Source organism: Cetorhinus maximus, chromosome 34, assembly GCF_964194155.1.
Source record: "Cetorhinus maximus chromosome 34, sCetMax3.hap1.1, whole genome shotgun sequence".
NCBI lineage: Eukaryota > Metazoa > Chordata > Chondrichthyes > Lamniformes > Cetorhinidae > Cetorhinus > Cetorhinus maximus.
This window is the reverse complement of record NC_135912.1, coordinates 2,271,568-2,296,374: the sequence shown is the minus strand read 5'-3', so window position 1 is coordinate 2,296,374 and position 24,807 is coordinate 2,271,568. Positions and strand designations below refer to the sequence as shown.

The window sequence follows — 24,807 nt, the reverse complement described above, 5'->3', positions numbered from 1 at the left end:
CTTTCTCATGTGTATTGATTTGGATCTAGATTAAAAGTCCCATATGTTTATCGACACATTCTTTATCTTGGATAGCATCCTAGTTATTCAAAAGTAACCTTCTAAATTACACTGCACTTAACATCTCAAGATTGTCCCAAATTCAAATAACAGTGCTGTTGGGATGCAGATTTCCTTTCATATTTAATTATCTCTTCAAAAGAAACCCCTTTTTATCCATTGGAACCACCTAGACCATGGGCAGAATTTTTCCGTTGGCGAGCTGGGGGCGAGGTCTACGCGCCGACGCGAAAATGACGCAGGATGACGTCGGACGGAACCCCCGACGTCATCCCGCCCCATTTAAATATTCAGGAAGGCGGGGGCACAGCGCGATCAGCTGTCCGCTTGCCAACGTCAGTGGCCAATTGAGGCCATTGACAGGATAATTAAGCCAATTAAAGGCCCTGCCCGTCCAACCTTAAGGCTGGCGGGCAGGGCCAGGAGCTTAAGCTTCTGAAAAAACATGAAACCTCATCCACCGGCAGGTGGAGGTTTCATGTCTGTTTTAAAAAAGCTTAATAAAGTTTTTGTGATATTTATTAACATGTCCCATCTCGTGTGACATTGTTACATGAGGAGGGGGCATGTTAATTTTTAAATTATTTTATTTTTGAAGTTTGAAACACTGTCAGCGATCTCCCTGAGGCAGCACTTAGCCTCAGGGAGATGTGCGCTCTTTCATGCGCATGCGCGAAAGATTGCACTCTGACAGTTGGGGAATCCCTCCCCCTGCTCCGCACAGGAAGCGCATAGCGCTTTCCATCGGGCAGCCCGCTGGGCGGACCTTAATTGGTCCGCCCACTTAAAATGGCGGTGGTGGCGGCAATCGGCTGCCCGCCCGCCACCGAGCCAGTGGGGCCTGCCTGCCCATCAAGGGCAAAATTCTGCCCTGTGTGTTTATGTCTTTTGGTTTTCCTAGAATCCTTTTGAATTTCAGGTAATTTTTTTTCCTCTCAATTTTAGAATACCAACTCGTATGAGCTAATGTAGCTCGTATGTATCAATCCCAATCAGCTTGGAAGCTGGTGATAAGGGTTACCCTTTTCCTTTAATATGGGGCTTCCGACTCTAAAGTGCTGAACTCCACCCACAAATGACAATTTAGGGAAGAAAACATATTAATGCTCACATACAAATGCTTCCTTGCAGACAAACAAACATATATAAAAGGTATGTATTTATATTCCTATAACATTGAACTTAACAACCGCCCCCAGCTCGCCAACGGAAAAACTCTCATAGTCTAAACGAAACTTCAAGTAGCAGTGGGGGGAATAAAGGTTCTTTTTCACTGACTTAATTATAACTTGAATATTTGTGACATGCTGGGGAGTGTCCTCTAGTTACTGACCCTTCAGCCGCTGGAAAAGGCTTCTCCTTATCGAAACCATTTTGAACACACTTATCTTCTCTTAACCTACCTCTGCTCAAAGGAAAACATCAGGTTCTCCAGTCTCTCCACATAACTTGTTCTTCTACCCTGGTAGCATTCTATTAAACCTCTTCTGCACACCGTCTAAAGCCTTGACATCCTTCCTAAAAATATGGTGCCCAGAACTGGACACAATACTCCAGCTGAAACCTAAGCAGTGTTTTATAAAGCTTTCACATAACTTTCTTGCTTTTGTACTCAATGTCTCTGTTAAAACATATGAGATGTTTACTTTTATTAACAGTCTTCTCAACTTTGTTTTGCCACCTTCAAAGATATGTATACAAAGTCCCCCTTTAAACTTGTACCATTAGTTCATATTACCTCACCTCATTCTTTCTTCTGACTAAAATGGATCACTTCACACTCCTTATCTGCCACGTGTCTGTTCACATCACTAGTCTAAGTCCTGCTGCGTCTGTTACTATCCTTCTCATAGTTTACTACACATCTGAGTTTTGAATTATCTGCAAACTTTGATATTATGCCCTGTATATCCCAGTCTATGTCATTAATATATATCAAAAGAGCAGTGGTCCTAATACTGACCTCTGAAGAATAGTACTGGATACATCCCTCCAGTCTGAAAAGCAACTGTTTACCACTACTCTCTGCTTTCTTTCCCTTTGCCAATTTTGTATCCACATTGCCACGTCTCATGTGTTTTAATTTGACTACCAAATCCATTACATTGCACTTTTTCAAGCACCTTTTCAAAATAGTACCATGGGATCCTTCACATCCACCTGAGAAGGCATATGGGGCCTTGGTTTAACATCTTATCTGAAAAATGTCACCTCCAACAACGCAGCATTCTCTCAGTACTCAACTGGGCATGTCGGCCTGGATTTGTGCTCAAGTCTCTGGAGGAGGACTTTAACCCATAGCACCTAACTCAAAGGTGAGAGTGATAACCCTCTAAGTCCCATTATATTGTTACCTGTTTTTAAAAAACCTGGATTCAGAGAATAGAATCATAGAATGAATACAGTACAGGAGGCCATTTGGCCCTTTGTGTCCATGCCATCTCTCTGCAAGAGAAACTCACCCAGTTCCACTCCATCTTTTCCTTGTAGCCCTTCAAAATTTCCCTTTTAATGGTCTAATTTATATTAGAAAGCCATGATTGAATTTGCCTCCACTACATCAGGCTGTTCCAGATTCTAACCACTTGCTGTACAAAAAAGAGTTTTCCTCATGTCGTTATTGCTTCACCCTGGCTTATTGGTCCATTATTATTAATTTACAGTATATATCTGTTCCCATTCAAAGGTTCCTTATGGTATCCTGAGGCTCGCTGCCCCAAGGTGGGTCAAGGGTGGGAGGAGAGGTTATGATCCACATCTACCAACATGCAAAAAGAGGACAGAAAGATTAACACTGTGGGGGCGGGGGCAAAAACTTTGACCAAGGGTTCAATATGTGAATCATTAAGTTAGCCATTCAGATGTTGGCTATGACTTTTCTTGGCACATTCTTATTAAAAAAATAATGAGATTTGTATTTCTATTTTCCTTTTCATCTCGCATGTCTTTTAAAAGAAAATCTCCAGATAATATTAAAACTCAACAGCTAAATTCCGAATCCTCATTCTTTGCCTCATTAGTGAGGCAGTGAGAGCAGTTCACAATAAAACGCTGAGACTGACTGCAAATATGTTCACTGTGCCTAAGTTCAAATCTATTTTGTTCTGGGTGGAGTTTGGGGCTGTGTAGGAAGTACAAAATGTCTTTAGCTCAGAGTTGAAGTTTCATAATGAAGTTAAGCAAATATGCATGTGAAAAAATTAGTGCAGGACTGTGCATGTTTGGGTGGGTTTATTGAATATACAAACTTTGATAATATTTGTATTCCAGATTAGTGATTAAAAATCTGGGAGAGCAGTTCACAAAACACAGATTGACTAGAAATATGTTCAATAGATCAATAGCTCAGAGTTGAAGTTTCATAATGAGGTTAAGCAAATTTGCAAATGAACAAAATGAGTGCAGGATTGATATGCCAATCTCTTGGAGAAATGTCCAATTAGCTTAAGTGAAAGGGGCTGATCTCATTCCACCAGGTACAAAACTCTATAAAGAGGTAACAGAGAAGAGTTTAGACTTTAGATCTCACAGAGCCTGGTCAGACAATGGTGCTTTTTACAGACTCTTTGCAGAATGGTGTCCTGGCGTTGATTGGCACAGTAACATGCCTCTACTACTTTGCTAGGTATAGCTGGGAACTTCTGGTTGGTATCAGGACTTATGTCCTGGCCAGATTTTGGAGGATAAACCTGATATCTTACGGGGAATGGGCTGGTAAGGATGTGGTTTGTTTTTTGCTCGGGTTGCTGTTGGATTCCTTTATGGGTTGTGAACTCATAGCTGCAGCCCAGAACGTATGCCTCATTAGTAAGTGATAGGTATTATTTCTAAACTGTAAGTGTATGCCAATCACCTTTGGCACTTTGGAAGTTACTGTCTGTACAAATATTTTGTGATAACCACTGGTTGTGAAAACTTTTGTAAATAAATCCTCACATTTCTATAGTGCCTTTCACACCACTGGTGATGTCATTCCAGATTTTGTTCTCAAGTTTCTGAAGTGTGGCTGGAAACAACAAAGGGTGAGAATGCTATTCATTGAGATGTAGCTCCTGTTATACTGGTTAATAAACAGGTGCACGTTGCAAAAGCATAATCTGTTTATTGCTTGGATCAGCAACTCCTAGGCTCTGGAGATTAGTAGCATTCTGACATTGTAGCTGATTTGTTGCTGGGTTAATTGAATATACAAACTTTGGTAATATTTGTTTTCCAGATTAGCATAGAAACAAATTGATGTAGTAATTAAAAGAAATCTGTGAGAGTAGTTCACAAAACACAGATTCACTAGAAATATGCTCATTAGGTCTTAGCTCAAATAGATTCAGTTCTAAATGGGTGGGGTTCAGGGCTGTGTGGAAAGTTCAGAGAAACCTGCACTCCAGCTTAAATGCCTTTAACCCAGAGTTGAAGGTTAAGCAAATATGCATGTGAAAAAAATGAGTGCAGGACTGACATACCAATCACTTGGAGATGTCCAATTAGCTCGAGTGAAAGGGGCAGTCCTCACTCCACGCTGGTCAAAACCCAATAAAGAGGTACCAGAGAAGACTTTAAACTTTGAACCTCACAGAACCTGGTCAGACAGTGGTATCAGGACTTATGTCCTGGCCAAATTTTGGAGGACAAACCTGATGCCCTATGGGGAATGGGTTGGTAAGGTTGTGGTTTGCTTTCTGCTCGGGTTTTCTTGCTGTCTCCTTTCACTGTTGATTCTTTTCTGGACTGTGAACTCATGGCTGCAGTCGCTTCCCACCATCCCGCATGGCGGGTACTTGAGTGCGGACCTAAACTGTGAAGGCTGCTCGGGTCTAGTTGTATCATAAGAGTCTGATCTGTAGCCGTTTGATACCCCTTTCTCACCACAATACATGCGTACATCGCCAGAGCAGGGTTTCTGTAAAGTGATCAGAATGAGGAGCTCTGGCTGATATCCCTCTAGATATAGGACAGAATGGTACATGAATAAGGAATATGCGACATGTGCATTTGATATAGTATGGATGGCTTTCTGTGAGTGGTTTGGCTGTAATGGGGAATTTTTGACATTTTTCCACTTCCGAAATATTCTCACTCCCATAACCTCACTTGGGAAGCCGCTTTGACGGAACAAAAACAACAGTTTTGAAATGGGTGCCTTTCTGTCTAGTTTTGCACATGTGCTATCTCATTAATTCACGCTTCCCTTGAAATGTCCTCAAACTGATCTTGGCCGTTTTCTTTCGCCACATTGAGTTAGAAGGATATGGGTTAAGGTCCCATTACAATAATTTGATTATAAAATCCAGGCTGATACTCCCAGTGTAGTACAGGGAGCGCCGCACTGTGAGTGGCCATCATTTGGATGAGATGTTAAACTGAGACCCTGTCTTCTCTCTTGGGTGGATGTTGAAGGTTGCATGACATTATTTGAAGAAGAGCAGGGGAGTTTTCCTCAGTATCCTGGACGGTTTATCCCTCAACAGATTATCTGGTCCTTATCTCATTCCTGATTGTGGAACCCTGCTGTGCGTAAATTGGCTACCATGTTGCCTCCATTGTAATGAGGGCTATGCTTCAAAACATCATTGGTTGTAAACTGCTTTGGGATGTCCTGAGGTCTTGCAAGGTGCCATAGAATTGCAAGTCCTTCTTTCCATGAGGTCTTACCCTGGGTTGAAGAGGAGAGAATGGGGGAAGGGGTGAAAATAAGTTAAACCTCCTGTTTTCTGTTGGAAATTGGATAAGATAACTGTGGATCATCATAAGATGATCCAAATGTATTTTTACAGCCAAACAGATGTTGACAGTCTGATAATTGCAAGCCTTTTTTTAAAATTAAGATTTCAACTACAGAACTAAAATTGAAAGCAATAGAAGTTTCACTTGTTTCACTTAAATTCTTAACTTTCTCAGGTTAACAAGCTGCATAAAAATCATTTCTTTAAACTCCCCTTTTTGCTAAGCATTTGAAATCACAGTCCTCCAGTCACTCAGGGGAGAGCAGCCAGAAGTCCCCATTCTGATCACTCTCCAGGAAAACTTCGGGTGAGGACAGTTCAAGTTTTGCCATGATGCCCTGAACCCTACCCACCCCGTGGGGTTTTGGGAGAACATGGTCTGCTGTGTTGTCCCTCGAGCTTGAAGGGCCTGCCACTGGTGGTGAGGGGAGGGGTGGAATTAAGTACTGAGGCTTTGCCTTCAGGAGTCTAAGTAAATTCTAAAGGTCATTAGAGAGGCTTCTGATCTGAATCCACAATATTAACTCACAGTCGCCCTTTAAACCTTACAGTCAGTTAAAGGGAGCTAAATATTTTGCTAAAAGATGTTTTTTTTTACATGCTAGAGACATTAATGTCTACTTGCATTGGCGTGCACTGAATGTTGGACCATGGGCTGAGGGTGGGGTTCGGGGCATCACGGCAAAACCTGAACTGTCCTCGCCCGCATGAAGAATGTGCAATTGCATAACCTCATGTTTCAGCAAATGTAATCAGTGTTTCAAAAGCTGAAGCAGCATAGCTCAAGTTATTTTCTCCTCTCCACTGAAATGTTCTTGAGTCTTCCAGTCTCCTTTGGCTTTTGAGGATTCACAGCACTCCATAATTCTGCATCACCAACTGTTCTGTGTCAATTCAGCCTCCTTGTCAGCTTCAACCCGCTCTCCTATCTTACTTGTGTAAAGTTTGCTCATTGGGTGTGTAGGAGTATCCCTCACTACTTCCATAATTTGTGATGATGTATTTGTATGCGGCCATGCATTAAAGCGTTCAAAATCTTCTTCATCAGAAGTGCCTCCACAAACATGACACTGGTGAACAATTTTCCCTAAGCCCTCCTCAATGTTGCACTTCTCTCTGATTTCTGGGCATAAGCCATGTTTAAAAATTTATGCTATAAACAGATTGGGCCTTCATAATTGATTAACTTGCTCATGAAATCTCTTCTGTAATAACATTTCATATTCTGGATGACACCCTGGTCCGTCGGTTGAATTAATGAGGTTACATTTGGAGGCAGGAAACTGGTTATAAGTGTTACTATTCACTAAGCCCAATTCATGAGTGTGAGCTCGATTGTCTAGCAATAGAATAGCTTGGATATTTTCACGATTGCCTTTTTTTGGAAAACTGTTCTTTCACTCTGGGTGCAAAAACATAATGAAATTATTCTTGCAAGAAACCCTTTGCCATCCAATGCTTTACTTTGCATTGTAAGTTATTGTGCAACACCTTTTAAATGGCTGATGGCTCAACCATCAAAAGTTTGTTTTTTGAAAACCTGCAGCATTTGTACACGTAAGCGTTGTAATTATCTTGATTCTGCTTAAGGCCAGTAGAAAGAGATTCACACTCTCCTGTCAAGGTAGAATTTGACAAACATTGCCAACATAAGCCAGTTTCATAGAAACATAGAAAATAGGAGCAGGGCTAGGGCATTCGGCCCTTCAAGCCAGCTCCGTCATTCAAAATGATCATATTGATCCTCTATCTCAATGCCGTACTTCCGCACAGTCTCAATATCCCTTGATGCCTACACAGTCCAGAAATCTATCTATTTCCTTCTTAAGTATATTCAGTGATCTGGCCTCCACAGTCTTCTGTGGTAGAGAATTCCCTGGGTTTACACGCTCTGAGTGAAGATGTTTCTTCTCACCTCAATCCTAAATGGCCTACCTCATATCTTGAGACTGTGACCCCTTGTTCTAGGACCCCCAGCCAAATATCATCCCTGCAGCCAGTCTGTCCCGCCCTGTCAGAATTTTGTTTCAATGAGATCTTCTCTCATTCTTCTAAACTCCATTGAATACAGGCCTAGTTGGCCCAATCTCTCCTTGTACAACAATCCTGCCATTCCAGGAATCAGTCTGGTGAACCTTCGCTGTACTCCCTCTAAGGCAAGTATATCCTTTCTCACGTAAGGAGACCAAAACTGCACACAATACTTCAGGTGTGGTCTCACCAACGCCCTGTACAGCTGCAGTAAGACATCCTTGCTCCTGTACTCAAGTCCTTTCACAATGAAGGCCAACATACCATTTGCTGCCTTAACTGCTTGCTGCACCTGCGTGCTTGCTTTCAATGACTGGTGTACAAGGACACCCAGGTCCCTTTGTACATCAACATTTCCCAATTTATCACTGTTTAAATAATACTCTGCCATTCTGTTTTTCCTACCAAAGTGGATAACTTCACACTTATTCATGTTATACTGCATCTGCCATGTATTTGCCCTCTCACTCAATCTGTCTAAATCACCTTGAAGCCTCTTAACACCCTCCACTCCCTCACATTCCCATCAAGTTTCATGTCATCAGCAAACATTGGAAATATATTGTTTGGTTCCCTCATCCAAATCATTGATATACATTGTGAATAGCTGGGGCCCAGCACTGATCCCGGTGGTACTCCACTAGTCACCACCTGCCACTCTGAAAAAGACCCATTTATTCCTAAACAAAAATAAAGATACCTGGAAAAACTCAGTAGGTCTGGTGGCATCTGCGGAGAGGAGCACAGTTAACGTTTCGAGTCCGTATGACTCTTCAACAGAACTAAGTAAGAATAGAAAAGAGGTGAAATATAAGCTGGTTTAAGGATGGGTGGGACAGGTAGAGCTGGATAGAGGGCCAGTGATAGGTGGAGATTGCCAAAAGATGTCATAGACAAAAGAACAAAGAGGTGTTGAAGGTGGTGATATTATCTAATGAATGTGCTAATTAAGGATAGAAAGCAGGACAAGCAAGGTACAGATAGCCCTAGTGGGGGTGGGGTGGGGTGAAGGGAAGGGATCGAAATAGGCTAAAAGGTGGAGATAAAACAATGGAAGGAAATACATTTAAAAATAATGGAAATAGGTGGGGAAAGAAAAATCTATATAAATTATTGGGGGAAAAAAAGGGGGGGTATCGGAAAGTGGGTGGGGATGGAGGAGAGAGTTCATGATCTAAAATTGTTGAACTCAAAATTCATTCCAGAAAGCTGTAAAGTGCCTAGTCGGAAGATGAGGTGCTGTTCCTCCAGTTTGCTTTGAGCTTCACTGGAACATTGCAGCAGGCCAAGGATGGACATGTGGGCATGAGAGTGTTGAAATGGCAAGCGACAGGGAGGTCTGGGTCATACTTGCGGGCAGACCGAAGGTGTTCTGCAAAGCGGTCACCCAGTCTGTGTTTGGTCTCTCCAATGTAGAGGAAACCGCATTGGGAGCAACGAATGCAGTAGACCAAATTGAGGGAAGTGCAAGTGAAATGCTGCTTCACTTGAAAGGAGTGTTTGGGCCCTTGGATGGTGAGGAGAGGGGAAGTAAAGGGGCAGGTGTTGCACCTTCTGCGGTTGCATGGGAAGGTGCCATGGGAGGGGGTTGAGGTGTAGGGGGTGATGGAGGAGTGGACCAGGGTGTCACAGGGTGAACGATCCCTGCGGAATGCCGCTGGGGGGATTAAGGGAAGATGTGTTTGGTGGTGGCATCATGCTGGAGTTGGCGGAAATGGCAGAGGATGATCCTTTGAATGTGGAGGCTGGTGGGGTGATAAGTGAGGACAAGGGGGACCCCATCATGGTTCTGAGAGGGAGAGGAAGGTGTGAGGGCGGATGCACGGGAGATGGGCCGAACACGGTTGAGGGCCCTGTCAACCACCGTGGATGGAAAACCTCCGTTAAGGAAGAAGGAGGACATATCAAAGGAACTGTTTTTGAAAGTGGCATCACCAGAACAGATGCGACGGCGGCGAAGGAACTGAGAGAATGGGATGGAGTCCTTACAGGAAGTGGGGTGTGAGAGCTGTAGTCGAGGTAGCTGTGGGAGTCGGTAGGCTTGTAATGAATATTGGTGGACAGTCTATCACCAGAAGTTGAGACAGAGAGGTCAAGGAAGGGAAGGGAAGTGTCAGAGATGGACCATGTGAAAATGATGGAGGGGTGGAAATTGGAAGCAAAATTAATAAATTTTTCCAGATCCAGACGAGAGCATGAAGCAGCACCGAAGCTCCAATCCTGACACTATCATCAAACCTGCTGACGAGGGTGGTGCTGTTGTTGTCTGGCGCACTGACCTCTACTTCGCAGAGGCTGAGCGTCAACTCGCAGACACTTCCTCTTACCTCCCCCTAGACCATGACCCCACCAATGAACATCAAGCCATTGTTTCCAGGACTGTTTCTGACCTCATCTCCTATGGAGATCTTCCTTCCACAGCTTCCAACCTGATAGTTTCCCAACCTCGGACGGCCCGCTTCTACCTCCTACCCAAAATCCACAAACAGGACTGTCCCGGCAGACCAATCGTGTCAGCCTGTTCCTGCCCCACGGAACTCATTTCTCGCTATCTTGACTCCATTCTCTCTCCCCTTGTCCAGTCCTTTCCCACCTACATCTGTGATTCCTCTGACACCCTACATCATATCAACAATTTCCAGTTTCCTGGCCTCAACCACCTCCTCTTCACCATGGATGTCCAATCCCTCTACACCTCCAGCCCCCACTGGGATGGTCTGATGGCTCTCTGCTTCTTCCTCGAACAGAGGCCTGAACAATCCCCATCCACCACTACTCTCCTTCTCTGGCTGAACTTGTTCTCACAATGGACAATTTCTCCTTAAACTCCTCTCTCTTCCTCCAAATAAAAGGTGTGGCTATGGGTACCTGAATGGGCCCCAGCTATGTCTGTCTCTTTATGGGGTATGTCAAACATTCCTTGTTCCAGTCCTACTCCGGCCCCCTCCCACAACTCTTTCTCTGGTACATCGATGATTGCTTCGGTGCTGCTTCATGCTCTCGTCTGGACCTGGAAAAATTTATTAATTTTGCTTCCAATTTCCACCCCTCCACCATTTTCACATGGTCCATCTCTGACACTCCCCTTCCCTTCCTTGACCATCTGTCTCAATTTCTGGTGATAGACTGTCCACCAATATCCATTACAAGCCTACTGACTCCCACAGCTACCTCGACTACAGCTCCTCACACCCTGCTTCCTGTAAGGACACTATCCCATTCTCTCAGTTCCTTCGCCTCCATCGCATCTGTTCTGATGATGCCACTTTCAAAAACAGTTCCTCTGACATGTCCTCCTTCTTCCTTAACCGAGGTTTTCCACCCACGGTGGTTGACAGGGCCCTCAACCGTGTTCGGCCCATCTCCCGCGCATCTGCCATCACACCTTCCTCTCCCTCCCAGAACCACGATAGGGTCCCCCTTGTCCTCATTTATCACCCCACCAGCCTCCGCATTCAAAGGATCATCCTCCGCCATTTCCGCCAACTCCAGCATGATGCCACCACCAAACACATCTTCCCTTCACCCCCTGGCGGCATCCTTCCCTCCGTGACACCCTGGTCCACTCCTCCATCACTCCCTACACCTCAACCCCCTCCCACGGCACCTTCACATGCAAACGCAGAAGGTGCAACACCTGCCCCTTTACTTCCTCTCTCCTCACCATCCAAGGGCCAAAACACTCCTTTCAAGTGAAGCAGCATTTCACTTGCACTTCCCTCAATTTGGTCTACTGCATTCGTTGCTCCCAATGCGGTTTCCTCTACATTGGAGAGACTAATCGCAGACTGGGTGACCGCTTTGCAGAACACCTTCGGTCTGTCCGCAAGCATGACCCAGACCTCCCTGTCGCTTGCCATTTCAACACTCCACCCTGCTCTCATGCCCACATGTCCATCCTTGGCCTGCTGCATTGTTCCAGTGAAGCTCAACGCAAACTGGAGGAACAGCACCTCATCTTCCGACTAGGCACTTTACAGCCTTCCGGACTGAATATTGAGTTCAACAATTTTAGATCATGAACTCTCTCCTCCATCCACATCCCCTTTCTGATCCCCCCCACCCTTTTTTCCAATAATTTATATAGATTTTTCTTTTCCCACCTATTTCCATCCTATTTTCCCAATGTATTTCCATCCATTGTTTTATCTCCTTTTAGCCTTTTTTCATTCCTTCACCCCACCCCACCCGCACTAGGGCTATCTGTACCTTGCTTGTCCTGCTTTCTACCCTTAATTAGCACATTCCTTTAGATAATATCACTACCTTCAACACCTCTTTGTCCTTTTGTCTGTGACATCTTTTGGTTATCTCCACCTGTCACTGGCCCTCTATCCAGCTCTCTTGTCCCAACACCACCCCCTTACCAGCTTACATTTCACCCCTTTTCTATTTTGCCTTAGTTCTGTTGAAGAGTCATACGGACTCGAAACATGTGCTCCTCTCAGCAGATGCTGCCAGACCTGCTGAGTTTTTCCAGGTATTTTTGTTTTGGATTTCCAGCATCTGTAGTTTTCTGCTTTTATCTTACCATTTATTCCTACTCTGTTTCCTGTCTGCTAACCATCCAATTCTCAATCCATGCCAAAATATTACCCCCAATCCCACGCGCTTTAAATTTACACACTAGCCTCTTATGTGGGGCTTTATCAAAAGCTTTCCAAACACCCAAATACACATCTACTAGTTTTCCCTTATTTATTCTGCTAGTTATGCCTTTGAACAAAAAACTCCAGTAAGTTTGTCAAACATGACCTTCCTTTGCATAAATCCATGTTGACTCTGTGTCTAATCCTGTTGATATTTCCTAAGTATCCTGTTATCTCATCCTTTATAATGGATTCTAGCATTTTCCTTACTAATGATGTTAGGCTGACTCTGTAATTCGCTGTTTTCTCCTTCCCTCCCCCCCTTTTTAAAAAAAAAATAATGGGGTTACATTTGCCACCCTCCAATCTGCCAGGACTGTTCCAGAATCTACAGAATTTTGGAAGATGATAACCAATGCATCCACTATTTCCACTAGTACCCTGGGATGTAGATTATCAAGCCCTGGAGATTTATCAGCTTGAGTCCTATTAATTTCTCCAGCATTATTATTTTAGTAATACTAATTTCCTTCATTTTCTCCTTCTCACTAGACCCTTGGTTCCCTAATAATCCTGGGAAGTTATTTGACTTTCTTTGTGAAGACAGAAATTTTTTAAACTTCGGCAGCTGTTCTTTATAAAATCTAGGCTGGTACTGCCAGTGCAGTATAGGGAGCACTGCACTGTGAGTGGCCATCGTTTGGATGAGATGTTAAACTGAGACTCTGCCTTCTCTCTCTTGGGTGGATGTTGAAGGTTGCATGACATTATTTAAAGAAGAGCAGGGGAGTTTCCCTCAGTATCCTGGACACTGTTTATCCCTCAACAGATTATCTGTTCCTTATCTCATTCCTGATTGTGGAACCTTGCTGTGTGCAAATTGGCTACCACGTTGCCTCCGTTGCAATGAAGGCTACACTTCAAAACATTATTGGTTGTAAACTGCTTTGGGATGTCCTGATACCCTGATGTCGTATATCATGGATGAGCCAACATTATATTCTTTCATCAAAACCGTCTGATTCTGGCCTTTTTCTCAATAGGTCTACAGATGTCTTTTTTCCCCCTCTTGCTACTTTAGTGTCAACAGAATTCTTTTGTGCTTCTCACCTCGACTTTTCCCTAGTTCATTAGATACCATCATTGCAGAATAAGGTTTATAATTCATGCAACAGCAAAAGTACAAATTACAAAGGTGCCTACAAACAAGGAGGACTGCCAATGCCTCTATCAGAGGCTTGCCTAGCAGTTCTGAGGTGACCTGGGAAATCTCTGGGTTTTGAAAAATTTCATAATTGCTTCTGGTTGGTTAAGTGACAATTTGTATTGGGGAACATCAGAAATTCTGGTTAGTGGAGAATTTCGGTTGTTAGAGTGTTGGATAGCACTGCTGGCTAGGCCAGCATTTATTGCTCACCCCTAATTGCCTGAGAGAAGGTGGTGGTGAGCACTTTTTTAATGGCTGCTTAGCAAAATTTAAAAGTACAATCACTTGTAATGTGAGTTGGGAAGAAGGGTGACATCTGGAGGGTTGAGTTCAATGGAGTGCAACACCTGTACTGCAATTTGTGTAACCTTGTTGGCTCTGAGTGTGTTCTTGATGATTGAACATTTCTGTATGTGCTTGTGTGTTTGATAGGATTGCTGACCTGTCTTGATATAAAAGCAAATTTACATTCTTAACAATGCCTCCATGTTTAAAGCTCTTGAGGTCACAGAATCTAGGATACAGGGCCACCTATGCCGTTTCCCTGGTTAAAGCGCCTCTGAGCTTGGGTCTTCATGCTGGAGAGTGAAGTGCATGTGGTATATGGCTGCTCTGGCTCTTCCCCTTGGCCTCCTCCCATGTTCAGACACTCTTATCACAGCCAGGTGACCAGTAAAAGAAAAACAAATGCTCTCCAGTTGTCACCTGTGGCTCACTGGATAGCGTGCTCTCCTTTTATATATTCAGAAGATTGTGGATTTGTGATTCACTCCAGAGATTTGAACCCATATCCAGGCTTCCAGTGCTGAGTGCATTGCTGGATGAGACATTAAACTAAGGTCTTCCCTATCTTCCCTGGGTGGACTTGATCCCATGGCACTTTATTGGAACAGATCAGGGGAGTTCTTGCCAGTATCCTGACCAACATTTATCCCTCAACCAAATTATCACAATACTATTTTTTGGGAGTTTGCTGCACTTGCATGACAGCTGTTGTTCCTACATTACAACAGCGATTACACTTTAGAAGTTGGCTGTAAAATGCTTGGGGAGGCTCTTCAGGTTTTGACAAGGGTTGGAAAGGCAAGTTGTTTTTCTTTTTTATATATAGCACTTTATCTTTAGAGATGCTATGCCAAACAGCTTTTTTGCCAAGGTATTTAAAACGTGATGCAAGATGAGCAGCCAGGATTGCAAAATGGTATCATGGTGGGGGTGGGGCGGGGGGTGTTGAGTTGGTAGTGGAGAGGGGGAAATCAAGATGACCAGGTAACGCTCAGCTTGGGATTTGAAAGCCTATAGTTTGTAGGAGGAAAGAAGCTTAGATAGAGGTGAGGAGCATCAATATTGTGAGACAAAATCAGTGAGGAAACTGTTTTGGTTTCAACAAGGTGACAGTAGAGAGGGAGCATGTAAGTACATTGAAGTTTAAGATGACCGGACAAGAAAGTAGGCAGGAGGTAGGAAGATGGAATTCAGTAGGAAAGAAAAATACAGTTAAGCATAAATGAAACATACCTCGAACAGTCGCTTGGTAATACAGAACTTGAATATTGCTGAAAAGAGACATTATTGCTGAAGCTTTTCATTTCGCACTCAGGACAAATGCAAGAATGCCAAATTTCAAACAATGATGACAATTAGTGCTACATGAGAAAAGGGTGCTGACTAGGGGGGCGGTGGTGGGAGGTGGAGGTGGAGGTAGGGGGTGCCATGTGACATAACTCCCAGTTCTTCTCCTTGGTTTGGATAAAGGGTGTATATTCCTGGGCTGAATTCTTGATGATTAATGTTGTATCCAACATTAATTGGATGGTCGAATACAATCTGTGCTCTTCCAGTTACGAACAGCCAGAGGTACATGTTTAACTTGATCAGCCAGTTATTGTGAGACATGGCCTTTATCTGGCTTTGCACTGGCACCGAAATACATAAACAACGTTGCTCAAGCTTGAGGAGCCTATAGTTCCCTGTATTTTTTCCATGGCAACACCTCAGCCCATCAGGGACGAAAGCTTTGGCAACATGTCCCTTTTCAACAATTGTACATCAATAAAATGGATCTTTAATCAGCTGTTTTTTCCAGTTGTAACAGGTGCAACCTCTGGGATTGGAAAAGCCTACGCTCATGAGGTAATACAGATCTCCACTTTACTCTTGAGGTATTGTCTATATTCATAGAACAGTATAGCACAGAAGAAGGCCATTCAGCCCATTGCACCTGTGCAGGCTCTTTTGGCAGAGCTTTCCAATTAATCTCACTACCCTGCTCTTTATTCTGATTTTTAAAAAAATTGCATACAACGGAGACTGACTTAGTTATGTTTACGTATATATGTATATTTGTGTCACTGCTTCGGTATCTCCAGACTCTATCATTCTGATGGTCTCACAGCGGACCTACCATAAACTTATGGTCATTCAAAACTTTGCTTCCGGTCGCCTAACTTGAACCAAGCCCCTTTCGCCCATTACTGCTGTACTCGCTGGCCTGTTTCTAGTCCAACAGTGCCTCGATTTTAAAATTCTTAACTTTGTGCTCAAATCTTTCCATGGCCTTGCCTCCTCCCTGTCTCTTTAACTTCGTCTAGCCCTACAACTCTCTGTTATTTCTGTGTTTGTCCAACTGGCCTCTTGCACTTCCTGAATAATCTATGCCTGACCATTAGCATCAGCTGTTTAGGCTGGGAGGTCTGGGATTCCTTTCTAAACCTCTCTGCCGCTCTCTCTCCTGTTGAGATGCTCCTTAAAACTTACCTCTTTGATCAAACCTTTGCTCACTTGCCACCTACTGCCCCCTTATGTGACTTACTTTTAAGTTATGCCTGATAATGCTCCTGAGACATGTCTTGGAGTGTTTTATTATGTTAAGGGCACTATATTAATACAAGCTGTTATTGCATTTCAAAAAGATTCAGCTTTTTTTTTTTCAAATTTCTCCCTGCCTCTCCTGAGCGATCAGAGTCCTGCTAGGGTACAGGGGTCCACTGTCGATGGCCATCCTCCAGGACTTAATCAGTTCTTCCTGACTGGGCCCAACCAGTGGGTGTCAGCAGGTGATTTAATTGTTGGGGTCACACCAGAGAAGAACTAACACGGTGTTTGGGAACAGGAAGCTGGGCTTAGTCCCTTTACCTTTCCCAAAAATACTTAGCACAATTATAATACCCCAAATGCCCTGGCCCAGGTACTTCAGCAGAGATCATGTCTGGGATCTTTCTGATCTTTCCATATACCTCAGTGTCAGACCAGGGCAGAGGGAGCAGCTATTGAGCTACAAGAGAACTCCTTGTTTTCTTCTATTGGAGCACTGTATTGTGATGTCTGATCACAGCCGAATCTCCTCTGTGCTGTACTTTCCTGGCATGGTAGGTACTCAGCTTGGACATTGTGGTCTTTACCAACCAGTGGGCATACAAACAAGGAGCAGGAGTAGGCCATTCGGCCCCTTGAGCCTTCTCCACCATTGAATAAGATCATGGCTGATCTGATACTAACCTCAAACCTGCTTCCCACCTACCCCCGATAACCTTTCACCCCCTTGCTTATCAAGAATCCATCCACCTCTGCCTTAAAAATATTCAAAGACTCTCTTCCTGAAAAGGTGGTGGAAGCAGAGTTCCAAAGACTCATGACCCCCTGAGAGAGAAACTTTCACTTCATCACCGTTTTAAATGGGTGACCCCTTATTTTTAAAGTGACCCCTAGTTCTAGATTCCCCCACAAGAGGAAACATCCTCTTCACATCCACCCTTGGGATCTTGTGTTTTAATCAAGTCGCCTCTTACCCTTCTAAACTCCAGCAGATACAAGCCTAGCCTGTCCAGCCTTTCCTCATAAGACAACCCGCCCATTCCAGGTATGAGTCTGGTAAACCTCCTCTGAACTGCTTCCAGTGTGTTTACATCCTTCCTTAAGTAAGGTGACTAATACTTTACACAGTACTCTAGATGTGGTCTCACTAGTGCCCTGTATAACTGAAGCATAACCTCCCTACTTTTGTCTACAATTCCCCTCTCAATAAATGGGAGCATTCTATTAGCTTTCCTAATGACTTGCTGTACCTGAATAATAGCCTTTTGTGATTCATGCACTAAGACACCCAGATCCCTCTGCATCTCAGAGCTCTGCAATCTCCCTCCATTTGGATAATATGCTTCTCTTTTTTATTCTTCCTGCCAAAATAGACAATTTCACATTTTCCCACATTATAATCCTGATTAATGCATTTCTTTTCTTGATTCCCAGTTGGCAAGAAGAGGACTCAATGTGGTGCTGATTAGCCGGTCATTGGAGAAGCTCAGAGCCACAGCAGAGGAAATAGGTAAGAACCATAAGAGATTCCCACAGAAGGTGGTTGTTTAATACAATGTGCCCACTCTGCTTCATTGCTAGAAAAATGCAAAACTAATTGCACTGCATAGACCCTAGGGGCACAGGTGCTGGGTCACACGATGACATGGTCCTCCTGCATTACTTCTGCTGATCAGGACTAATGGACATCTGTTTGTGGTTATAATTAGCCTCAGTGCCCCTGGGTTACAGAGGGGTTAAAAATCAGCCATGAATCCTCTGGCTGTCCACCGACCAATGGGCACTGCTTAAAAGTGCATCTGATGAGCAAGCAATTAGGAAAGCTAATGATATGTTAGCTTTTATCACAAGAGGATTGAGTACAGGAGTAGCGAAGCCTTGCTTCAAGTGTATAGAACCTTGGTTAGACCGAACCTGGAGTACTGTGAAATTTTGATCCCCTTACCTTAGGAAGGATAGTATTACCATAGAGGGAGTGCAATGTGGGTTCACCAGACTTGCTCCTTTGATGGGGGGATTGTCCTATGAAAGGAGATTGGGGAAACTGCACCTCTAGGGAATAGAGTTTCGAAGAATGTGACGTGATCTCATCGAAACCTACAAAATACTTGGAGACAGACAAGGTAGATGCAGGTAAGATGTTTCTCCTGGTTGGGGAGTCTAGAACCAGGCGACACAATTTCAAAGTAAAGGGGAAGTCAATTAGGACCGAGATGAGGAGAATTTCTTTACTCTGAGGGTTGTGAATCTTTGGAATTCTCTACCCCAGAGAGCTGCGGAAGCTCAGGCATTGAGTATGTTTGAAGCAGAGAATGACAGATTTCTAAATACAAATGAGATAGAGATATGGGAATAGTGTGGGGAGGGCAAAAAAGCATTGAAGTGGGTGATCAGCCAAGGTCGTATTGAATGGTGGAGCAAACTTGATGGGATGGATGGCCTACTCCTCCTCTGTGAGGATCTGGCTCAGCTGTTATGGCCTTCCCTATCAAATTGCCTTTTTGGGAAGAGCGCCCCCCGTGAGGGCCAATGTCTCTGGGAGAGGAGGGGGATCCCTGGGCCATTGATGAGAGAGTTCACATTTCGTTCAGAGTAAGCAATACACCCACCACTCAGTTTTGTAGTTTTTAAAAAATTCTTTCATGGGATGTGAATGTCGCTGACGAGGCCAGTGTTTGTTACCTATCCCTAATTGCCCTTGAGAGGTGATGGTGAGCCACCTTGAACTGCTGCAGTCCATCTCGTGCAGGTACATTCAAAGTGTTGTTAGAGAGGGAGTCCCAAGATTTTCACCTAGCGACAGTGAAGGAACAGTGACTATAGTTCCACGTCGGGATGGTGTGTGGCTTGGACAGGGTCATGCAGATGGTGGTGTCACCATGCATCTGCCCCGCCCTTGTTCTTCTAGGTGGTAGAGGTCGTGGGCTTGGAAAATGCAATCGAAGGAGCCTTGGTGAATCTTCAGTGAAAAACACAGGAATTAAGGATTCCACAACAGACATAGGAACGCAGAGCAAGAAAAGAGAACTTTTGCTTTTGGCATTAAAATTCACATTTTAAAATATCTCTCAAGCTGCTCAAAAAATGGGACTATTTGACACAAATTGGGTTGGATGAGAAGCTGGCTGTATCTTATTCACTCCCCCCACCATTCCCCAATTCACAGCCCACACTTTCCATCTGAAAGGAATGTTACTCATTCTTGTGATGGGAAAAATCTGTGGTTTTAAGATAAAATAACACCCATCCTACATTGGCCTTTGATACAAACTTGTTGGGCCCCAGCTGGGGCATAGTGTACAATTCTGTGCAGTATACTTTAGGAAGGATGTCAGCTGATTTAAATAAAAAACTAACTGCCTGTTTTAATCCTACCTTCCAGCATGTGGTCCGTAGCCTTGCTGGTTACAGCACTTTAGAAAACCGTTTCTATTTGCAAAAACACCCATCAACCATTGCCCTTTATTTCCTGTTACTGAGCCAATTTTGAATCCAACCCTCCACATTCCCCTGTATCCCAGGGCTTTTACTTTTCTGACCAGTCTGCCATGTGGAACCTTGTCAAATGCCTTACTTGAATCCATGTAGACAACACCCACTGCACTACCCTCACCAATCCTCCTTGTTACTTCCTTGGAAAAATTCTATTCTTAGTAAGACACAATCTTCCCCTAACACAACCATGCTGACTATCCCTGATTAATCCATTCCTTTCTTAATGACAGTTTATCCTGTCTCTCAGAATTGATTCTAATGATTTGCCTACCACAGAAGTCAGACTGACTGGCCTATAATTATTTGGTCTATCCCTTGCACCCTTTTTAAATAATGGTACAACATTCGCAGATCTTCAATCCCCTGGCACCTTGCCTGTATCTAGTGGGGATTGGAAAATGATCCTCGGAGCATCCGCTATTTCCTCCTTGGCTTCCTTTAACAACCTGGGATACAATTCATCCAGTCCTGGTGATTTATCCACCTTCGAGGATGTCAGTCCCTCCAGTACATCCTCTCTCACTATGCTTATTGTATCTTAACATTTCACACTCTTCCTCTTTAACTAGAATATCTGCATCATCCCTCTCCTTAGTGAAGACAAAGTACTCATTGAAAACCCTGCCCACATCTTCTGCATCAACCCGCAAGTTACCATGTACATCTCTGGCCCTAGCCTTTCCTTAGTTATTCTCTTGCTCTTAGTGTACTGGTAAAACATCTTTGGGTTTTCTTTGATTTTTTTTTTAACCAGCCAATGTTTTCTCATATCGTCGCTTTGCTTTCCTAATTTCCATTTTTACTTCACCCCTGTACTTTGTATACTCCTCCAGGCTTTTGTGACTGTCATACACTTTCTTTTTCTGCTTTATCTTGCCTTGTATGCTTCTAGGGATCTCTAGATTTGTCAATGCTGCCCTTTCTCTTTGTGGGGACATGTGTACACTCTGCCTGTAGAATCTCACTTTTAAATGCTTCCCACTAGTCTGTCAGTGATTTCCCTACAAGTAGCTGTAACCAGCCTGCTTTTGCCAGATCACCTCTCAGCTTCATAAAATTTGTCTTTCCCCAATTTAGAACTTTTGCTCCTGTGCTATCTTTATCCTATTCCTTAATTATATTATATCTAACTATATTATGATCACTATCTCCAAAATGGCCACCCACTGCTGCTTCATCCACTTGCCCAGCTTCATTTCCTAAGACTAAATCTAGAATTGTGCCCCCTCGTTGGGCTTGTTATGTACCAGCTAAAAAGGTTCTCTTGAATGCAGTTCTAGAATTTTGTGCCCTCTGTGCCTATTACACTGTTTGTATCCCAGTTGATATTAGGGGAGTTGAAGACCCCAACTATTATTGCCCTATTGTTTTGCACTCAAATTTGCCTGCATATTTGCTCTTCTATCTCCCTCTCACAATTTGGGGTCTATAGTATAGTCCTAGTAGTGTGGCTGCCCCCTTTTTTATTCCTGAGCTCAACCCATCTGGCCTCATTTGATGATTTATTTAGTATATCATCTCCTCTCACAGCTGTAATTGATTCTTTAACCAAATAATGCTGCACCCCCACATTTTTTTATTTAACCCCCTCTATTCTGGCTGAAAACCCTATATCCATGGATTTGGGCTGCCAGTTTTGCCCCTCTTTAAGCCAAGTTTCCATTATAGACATATTACAGCATGCTATCATTGCTATCTGTGCCCTCAGCTCACCAGCTTTGTTTGCTATACTCCTTGCATTTAAGTAAACACTTTTTAACATTGCCAAATTCCTGTGCTATAAACCTTTTAATCTTTTGCCTCTTCTGTCTTTCAGAGTCACTCGCTAATTTTTTTTGTCTCACTCCCTGCCCTGAATTTGTCCTCTCTGAATCTTCCCTCAGGTTCCCATCCCCCTGCCAAACTAGTTTAAACCCTCCCCAGCAACACTAGCAAATCTCCCTGCAGGGACTTTTGTCCTGGTTCTATTTGGATGTAAACTGTCCGGCTTGTACAGATCCCACCTTCCCCAGAACTAGCCCCAATGTCCGAGAGATCCTCCCTCCTGAATCTCCTCCAAAAGATTTATTGAACATTTACTAAAGATATTCAAAGACATGAATCATTTTTGAGTAACTAAGGAGAAGCTGTTCCCAGTGACAGGAGGGTTGATAACTAGAGGTCACAGATTTAAGGTAATTGGGTAAAAGAACCAGCAGGATGATGAGAGTAAAAGTTGTTATAACCTGAATTCCTTTCCTGGAGGAAGCCGATTTAATAATTTTCAGAAAGGAACTGGGTAAATACCTGAAGGGAAAAATTTTGCAGAGCCATGGGGCAGAATTTTCTGCCTGTCGGGCGGGCAGAGCAGGAGCAGCCGTGGGTGATGCAGACCCGATTGGTGCCCGCGATCGGGTCCGTGCTGCCATTTTGCACGGGTGGGCCCATTAAGGCCAATTTCCTGACTCCTGTGAATAGCGGGAGTGTGCGGGCTGCGGTGGGCGTGCACAGACTGTGCAGTCTGTTTAAAGTAAGGCCTGGCAGCCTCCTGTAGGCTGCTCACAATGGCCACGTCCAGGACACACCGCAGGGGGTCTGCCCCAGGAGCGGGGCAGGCTGCCGGGTAGGCCAGTGGGGGACCAATGCATCCCTTGTTTTCCTGATGACTGCCTTGCCGCCCTCCTCAAGGAGGTAGCAGGAGGTGTTGGCCCCCCCCAGGGATGGGAGGAGGAGGCCCCCCACATGACCAAACGTGCCTGGGAGGAGGTGGCAGAGGTGGTGAGCTCCCACAATGTGGCGCGGTGCACCTGGATCCAGTGCCGTAAACGCTTCAATGATTTGTTGCGCTCTGGAAGGGTGAGTACCATGTTGGCATTGGGCATTTAACCCAGCAGGTAGCCTAAGCCTTTGAGGGCACCCCCCACCCCCCAACCCCCAAGTCTTATTGTCGTGACTGCATTGAATCATGTTGGGCATTTCTCGTATGCTGGGTGGTCAAGCAGATAGTGCCCGTGCTTAGGTCAGCCTGAGTGGTTCATGAGGAGATGAGTTCTCCCCCGCACCATGTGTTGCTTTTAATCGCACATCGCTAGGGGGGCAACCTGTAGGAGATGCAGCCTGGCGCATGCTCAGAACTCCAGCATGTGTCCTATTCACGGTGATGAGATTGTGGAAGAGGAGTCTCAAGGTGTTGTGGCCAAGAGCCATCTGGTGCCCTCAACGCTGCACCTAGTTGTGCTTCCTTGCTATGGGAGCAAAGACCATGTGTTTCTGAAAGTGATGGATGCAGAATGTGCTCCGGGTGGTTGTTTGGGGCGTTTTGGGAGCAGGCGTACTATCTTTGTGTGACTGATCAGCAGTAGCAGGGAGAGGAGGCACTGGAGGTCTGATATGGGCCACTGTGGCTGGGGTGCGGCGTGTGTGTGCAGAGTCCATGTGCAAATTGCCGCAATGAATGGTCTTCTCTGTTTATCAGGAGAAGAATGCTCACAATGTGTCTGAGCGTTCGAGACTGGAGGTGGCCAGGCCCAGCTCCTGATGTTAAGCTGCTTTGAACAGGAGGCCCTGGAGCTTGAGAGGGGCCATGCGCCCAGGTCAACTGGTGTCAGTGAGGCTGGGGTGCACGGCCAGGTATTTGAGGCCAACAGTGAGATCCGCTCTGTCCTCCCAACATCCATAGCGCTGATGATTGTTTGATTTGTTATTGTTGCAACATTGCTTGGTCACAGAGTGATGGCGTCAGAGGTGTGGATCATAGAAAAAGGTCCCTTGGCCCTTCGAAGATGCGCGCGTCAAGCACCTTCCAAAGTCACCTTATCCCATTTCCCAGCACTATCCCCAAGGCCTTGTATGCCATGGCATCGCAACTGCACATCCAAATACTTATTACATGTTAGGAGGGTTTCTGCGTCCACCACCCTTTCAGGCAGTGTGCTCCACATTCCCAACACATTACTGTGTGCAAAAGTTGTTCATCACATCATCTGTCAACCTCATGCCCCTTACCTTAAATCAATGCCACCTGGTTACTCATCCCTCCGCCAAGGGGAAAAGTTCCTTTCTGTCGACCCTATCTATGCCCCTCATAATGTTATAAACATCAATAATGTCACCCCTCAATCTCCTCTGCTCCAGGGGAAATAACCCCAGTCTATGCTATGTCTCCGCATAAGTCAAACTCTCCAGCCCAGCCAGCACCCCAGTCAGCGACCTCTGCACTCTTTCCACTCCAATCACAAATGCGTGAAGCGCATTTCACAACTGCACGCAGAACTCTAGCTGTGGCCTAGGCAGCATTTTCTGCACTTGGAACGTGACCTCCCTGTTCCTATATTCTATTCCTCGGCTAATAAAGGCAAGTATGGCATTTACTTTCTTAAACACCTTATGTACCTGTCCCACTCCCTTAACGGGCCTGTTGACATGCACAGCAAGGTCCCTCTGATCCTCCTTACTTTCCACAGTCCTACCATTCATCGTGTACTCCCGTGCCTTGTTTCTCCTGCCCATGTGCAACACCTCACACTTATCCACATAACATTCCATATGGCATTCCTTAGGCCATCTGACCAGCCCATCTGTATCCTCCTGTAATCCTCCTTACTATTTGCCACCCCACCAATATTCGTGTCCATAGGTTCTGGAAGGTTGAGCGCATAATGAGCCAGGGGGGAAGGGATGAAGTGTGTCACTGTGTGCACACTAACTGATCCACTGTCCTTGTTGTTAATTTCAGCATCATCAGAGCCTGGCCTCCAGGAGCAATTGCAGATGCCCCCTCGCACCTGAGAGCCCTCAAGTGTCACCTGCGCACACCATTTTTGCAAGGCAGGCACCAGCGCAAATACTATCACCACAGTGGGCATTGCAACATCAGCTAGTATCCCGGGGCACAGTGGAGAGGGCGCTTCAC

General features: G+C 44.6%; 1 protein-coding gene across 2 annotated transcripts in view; it reads left to right on the top strand.

Moving 5' to 3' along the window:
* The first annotated feature begins 3,569 nt into the window (after positions 1–3,569).
* Positions 3,570–24,807, top strand: part of hsd20b2 (hydroxysteroid (20-beta) dehydrogenase 2) — a 49,379-nt gene continuing 28,141 nt past the window's right edge. Inside the window, exons 1-3 of one of the 2 annotated variants that reach the window (XM_078533765.1) lie at positions 3,570–3,774; positions 15,694–15,740; positions 17,856–17,931. In XM_078533765.1, the coding sequence (XP_078389891.1) occupies positions 3,606–3,774; positions 15,694–15,740; positions 17,856–17,931 (292 nt within the window). In that variant the 5' untranslated portion in view covers positions 3,570–3,605. Of the gene's footprint in view, positions 3,775–4,614; positions 4,717–15,693; positions 15,741–17,855; positions 17,932–24,807 lie in introns of those variants that run through there. The other variant, XM_078533766.1, reaches the window with a different exon arrangement.